Below are 5479 nucleotides of genomic sequence, written 5' to 3'. Positions count from 1 at the left end.
TCTCTCTTTTATTTTATTTTATTTTGCAATTTATATAAACCTTAACTTTGCCTCTTCATTCACTTCTGTTACTCTTTTTTCACAGACCTGTACGCAGGTCCATAGATTTCCTTTATAGGTTTTAAATTTTCCTGCAGCCCCTTGTTATTGTCTTCCTAGCCAACGTATTTTATTCAGCATTAAGCTCTATTCAAGTGAAAATGGAAAGTTTATGCAACAGTCTCCCTAGACTTCTCTGAATATATTGTGCTCTGAGGCACACTGGCTGGAGTGCACCTTATCTTAGAAGCTATGCAGCCTTGCAGCACTTGCATGGGGATCCGAGGTCCTGTAACTATCTGGGATGAGGAACTGAAGATTCTGCAAACCCAAGAGCAGCAAAGGACTCCACTGAAAGTTAGGGATACAAAGGAAAAAAAAAAAAAAAAAAGTGGTTGGGGGAATGCTTCACTGAGGAACCCACCCAGCACTGGAAGATTACCTGGACTGGTAAGAGCAAGCAGAATATTTCTAAACCTATCCTTCATCACCCCATGATGGGATGCATCACTCAGAAAACTGGTTCCAGTTTTGCCTGTTTTCCCTGACTTATTCAGGGCTCTTGTGGCCCTTAGCCCTACAAATACAAACATAGATGGAGTGAATCCACTTTTAGATCCTCACAAGCCTTCTTCCAGTCTTACAATAAGCACAGTTTACCCAGCACAGAAAAGTCATCTACCTGATGACTTTTAACTAGAGTTCAGAGACTCATTTTCAGTTGGGCCAACTGGAAGAAGGCTCCCAAGCAGGTCTAGAGCATGGTTTAGATTCAGCCCCATGTATCCAAACTAAGACACCTTTATTAGTATGCTTTCACATCCCATACCCTCACTGTGCTGCTACCACAGTGAAGTTCTGTTTCTGAAAAGACTTTATGATGTGGTAGGCTGCAACAGAGAGAACAAGGCTCATCAACGCTGACAGTCTACTCCAGTCTTTTATTCCTGTCCCATTGTGTGTCCATCACTCTGTTTTTTATCTCTATGTGGCCATTTTTTTTCCGTGACAAATGTTCTTACTTCCTGCCCTTGCTTGATTAATCTTTTCACCAGCTGTATTTGTGTTTGCAGAGTATGTGTTGCTATGCATTCATCTTACCACCTCCACACCTCAGAGCATTGGCAACAATCACTTACATTCTTTAAGCAAAAATGCTGTTAACTCTTTGCATCCAAAGGAAGAAAAAGAAATATCAGAATTATGGAGTGTGACTAGACAATGATTTCGCTACAGTCACTGTAGGTGGCAAATAAGATACAGCGTCACCTGGGAAGATGTAAGAGACTAACCAGCATTTGGACTGACAGAGTCGTGGTTCCCGCTCCATTTGCTCCTCACTTTGTGGAACCGTAATTATTAGCAACAAATTAATATACATGCCCAATACAAACTGGCACACAATAGGAGGGAGAGTGGGTGGCTGCTCAGCAAGAGGTTTGTGTGGGGGTAAATAACAAATAACTGCAGTTCTAGCAAATGCTTGAGAATAAGTGTTGTAGCTCCCGGGTTTTGAAGGATCAATGACATGGCCATTTGTTGTGCTCTGACAATAATTTCCTGCCTTTGTATCGGTTGTCGGGAAGAAACTGCCCACCCAAGGCCTTGGCAGATAGTGCTGAGGCCCAGGAGAGGTGCTTGTGTTCTTCCAGGCTGCTTTGCTGGGGCTGAACACCAAGCTTTCTCCTGTCAGTCACTTAATTAAGACTTGTCTGTCAGATGTGGCAGGTGCAGCCCGCTGTATATTCCTATCCTGCTGTTTCCCAAATAGAAATGTTCTGTAGCCTTAAAGAGCGCTTGTTTCTGGGTTTGCTTTGCTTTAGAGTATTTGAACAATTTGTAGATCAGCTTGTTTGTTTGCTTCTTTGATTAGGTTTTATTTGCTTCTTTCTATTTATTTCAAACAGGGTGTTACAAAGAGCTCCAAGGACAGTCTGCACTCTTTTCCCCATTCCATAATTTTCTCCTTACAATTTTTCTTCAAAGAGCAAATAATACAGCATTCAATGCATTGAAACTGTGCTCTGCTAATGGAAACATGGCCTGGAGCTGCTTCAATAACATGGGCCAAGCAAGCCCAGAGCATTGAGCCGTCTCAGATGGGCACTGGGGAAAAATTCTTCTGTGGGAGTCTCCCATTATTGCCGTGTCCTGATGGTTTTGACATTCATGAGGGCTATTGCCACAAAGATTAGAATATTCTGTGCTTGGTCTTTGAGCGTCGGCTGGATTTGTCCTCAAAACATTGGTTTGTTTGCCTAATACAGTGTTTCAGAACTGGCAGAGTCATTACACGGAATTACCATGTTCCCTCATGCTGGGACAACTCCTTGAGTCAGTCTGTCCTCTCTTCTGCCTGGGGTGGTTTCTTTCCAGCTTGCTTTACACCTTGTGCCCCTGCTTTCCTCCCCGGTAGCCAGGGAGGCAGGTGCTGCTCCCCTCTTCTTCCTACGGACCCCCTCATTTCAGCTCCACACTGAAAGTCTTTCCCTCCACACCCCCCAGAGCCCGGTGTCCTCCGATAAACCTTCATCTCAGCTCCACAATTTATTTTCACATCCCAGTTCATCACTTCAGAGAAGGCACCGACAAGAAAAGTCAGCAAAGGTCCGTGCCAACCGGTCGTTATTTTTATTGTGCCTTTTGCCAGCAGAGTTTTTAATGTTCCCTTTATGCCTGCCACAGAAAGCGCGTGACGGCGGGTGGCGAGCCTGATGTTTTCCTGAGATTTCTCTGCAAGTCTGGCAGCGCTGAGAACGTTTCTCCAGGTCTCACCCCTCGCCGTGCCGTGAAAGCAGCGTTATCATCACCACCCCGTCCAGCCCACCGCCAGCTCTCGTGGTTAGGGAAACACCACCCCGTGCGTGCCGACACCCGCAGCGGGCATCCTTGAAGGATGCACACCGGTTCCTTTGGGGGACCAGGCGGGTGTGTGGAAGGGGGGGGCTGCCAGGCCAGGCACCCCCACCCCCCCGGCTGCGGACTACAACTCCCAGCGTGCCGCAGCCGCAGCCCGCCCGCCTCCTCTGGGCTCGGCGCTGCCCGGCTCGGCTCGGCTCGGCGCTGCCGGTGGCCGCGGCGGGGTAGGTGGCGTGCGAGCCCGCGCGTGTGCGTGTGCAAGCCCCGGGTGTGCGTGTGCGAGCCCCGTGTGCGTGTGTCCGCCGCGCCCCGCCTGCCTTGCCCCGCACATGGGGTGCTGCGGGTGCCGCGCATCCCCCGGGCGGTGCGGGCTTTGCGCCGGGGGTGCGGGGAGTTGGGCTGCGAGGGGGGGAATAATGAATTAATTGCGGACCGGGAGCGATCTCCGCCCTTGAGCCCTCCGGTCTCCGAGGCGGAATTGCATTCCCAAAGCTCTTAATCAAACGGGAGATCTGCTGTAGGAAAGCGCTGCTTTTCCCGTAGGATTATCAGATTTCCACCGGAGAATGCAGATCCTGGATTAGGGGGCTGCGTGGGATTTGCGTGTTTCTTTCTAATTAGTCTGTGCGTCTGCGGTTCAAATCCTTAATTCGGAGAGGGGAAGTTACTTACTGCTGAAAAAAAAAAAGATGCCTTTTTTTTCCCCCTGACATTTTCTGCAGTTATTCGGGTTACCCCGTGCTCTGTAGATGACTTACTGCCTTAATTGGATATCGGTGTCAAAGGTTGATTAGACTCCCTAATAGATTTTGGATCTGCAAGCGGATTGCAGTTTTAAGTTCGTGGTTAAAACAATTGTGTTTGCCATCTCCCCTCGAGCAGTTGAGAGGGAGACTGATGTATTATATTTGTGTTATCTGCTCTTTGGTTTATTAACGTACCATCAGGAGGTTGTCGGGCTTGGCTTTGTTGTTGTTTTGTGTTTTGTTTGTGTGTTTTGTTTGTTTTTTTTTCCCTTTGCTATTTCATTTGCAGACTGAAAAGAAATGAACGTCAGAGGGGATTTGTTTAATCATTTAACAGCTGACACAAGCCATGTCCCTAACAAAACGCTGCTGAAAGAGTAGAAGATTTCTGGGATACGGCGGCTCCGGTACCATGAAACCGCTCCAGTGAGTCAGGGGCAGCGCCTGCTGAAGGATGCAGTAGCCCAGGAGTCCGGGCTCACCGGTACGAGGCCGATGGCCTGCATGGAGCTTCTCTACCTGGCCGAGGAGAGCAGGCAGGGGTCCCTGGGCACCACTGCAGGCTGGAGCCTGCCTTCCTCTCCCTATGAACAGCAGCAGCAGCATGAGAGGGGTGAGGTGGACCCCAAAGCAGCTTCTGCCGTAGCAGCCCTGCACTGTGAAAGGAATTGCAAGCCCTCAGAGAGGGGCTCCGTGGCTGAGCCCGCCCCGGTTCCCCTGTCCTCCGCCTCGGGCCCCTCGCCCTGGGAGCACCCGGCACCCCCCAGCACCTCCCAGCCTTGCCACCTGCCCGAGAGCCTCCCGGGGGAAGGGGATGCGGGGAAGAAGAAAGCCTGCTGCTGTGCCCAGGAACTCGAGACGTCATTCACCTACGTGGATGAGAATGTGAACCTGGAGCACGCAAGAAGTCCCCCTAGTCCAACAGGCTGTCGGGATGCTCCTCAGCAGCGCTCCTGCCGGGAGCTGCCACCCGAGTGGGTTCATGATTCCCCTTCGCTGGTCTCCGAGGAGGATGACACGGCCTCGGAGGCGGCAGCTGGGAAATCCGTGGACTATGGGTTCATTAGTGCCATTTTGTTCCTCGTTAGCGGGATTTTGCTGGTGATCATTTCCTATGTGGTACCCAGAGACGTGACTGTGGATCCCAACACAGTGGCTGCCCGGGAGATGGAGAGACTGGAGAACGAGAGCGCCAGGATCGGGGCTCACTTGGACCGCTGTGTGATCGCTGGGTTGTGTCTCTTAACCCTGGGGGGAGTGGTGCTCTCCAGCCTGCTGATGATGTCCATGTGGAAAGGGGAGCTGTACCGGAGGAGCAGGTTTGCATCCTCCAAGGAGTCTGCGAAGCTCTATGGGTCTTTCAATTTCAGAATGAAGTCTGGTGCAAATGATAATATGCTCGAGCTGTCGTTAGTTGAGGAAGATGTGCTTGCCGTAGATAATTAGAGTGGTCATGATTTTTAAGGCAGCATTTCTACGAGAAAACATGTTTCATTAAAGAAAACAGATGTGGCTAAAGATAGCTGGTGATGCATTTATTTATCTGACAATAATGTTTTTTTCTTAAGCTCTATAATCGAATGTTAACAGTATATGAGCACTTGTTGTAAAGGGAAAACATGCCAGAGAAAATGCAATTGATATGAAATAATGAAAACTACTTAATAAAAAGAGATTTGTGGTGAGTAGGTTCCGTAGGTAACTCCTTTATCCTAACATAAAACATTCCTTTGGTGTCTTGCCTATATAATTTTCTTATTATTCCCATACAGAACAGGAGTGACCTTGACACCTTGGAAACTGTTAATTGTTGCAGTCTTCAGAGGGATTACTAA

At 49.1% G+C, this 5479-nt stretch overlaps 1 protein-coding gene across 1 annotated transcript; it reads left to right on the top strand.

Moving 5' to 3' along the window:
- Positions 1 to 4139: 4139 nt before the first annotated feature.
- On the top strand, positions 4140 to 5090 carry TMEM74 (transmembrane protein 74; the record flags this gene model as incomplete). Its single annotated transcript, XM_084306936.1, has 1 exon — positions 4140 to 5090. One exon carries the CDS (start codon positions 4140 to 4142, stop codon positions 5088 to 5090), a length of 951 nt encoding a protein of 316 aa, XP_084163062.1.
- Between the last annotated feature and the right edge of the window lie 389 nt (positions 5091 to 5479).

The sequence above is a fragment of the Netta rufina genome, assembly GCF_964035555.1.
Source record: "Netta rufina genome assembly, chromosome: 2".
Classification (NCBI taxonomy): domain Eukaryota; kingdom Metazoa; phylum Chordata; class Aves; order Anseriformes; family Anatidae; genus Netta; species Netta rufina.
This window is presented reverse-complemented; position numbering and strand designations above follow the sequence as displayed.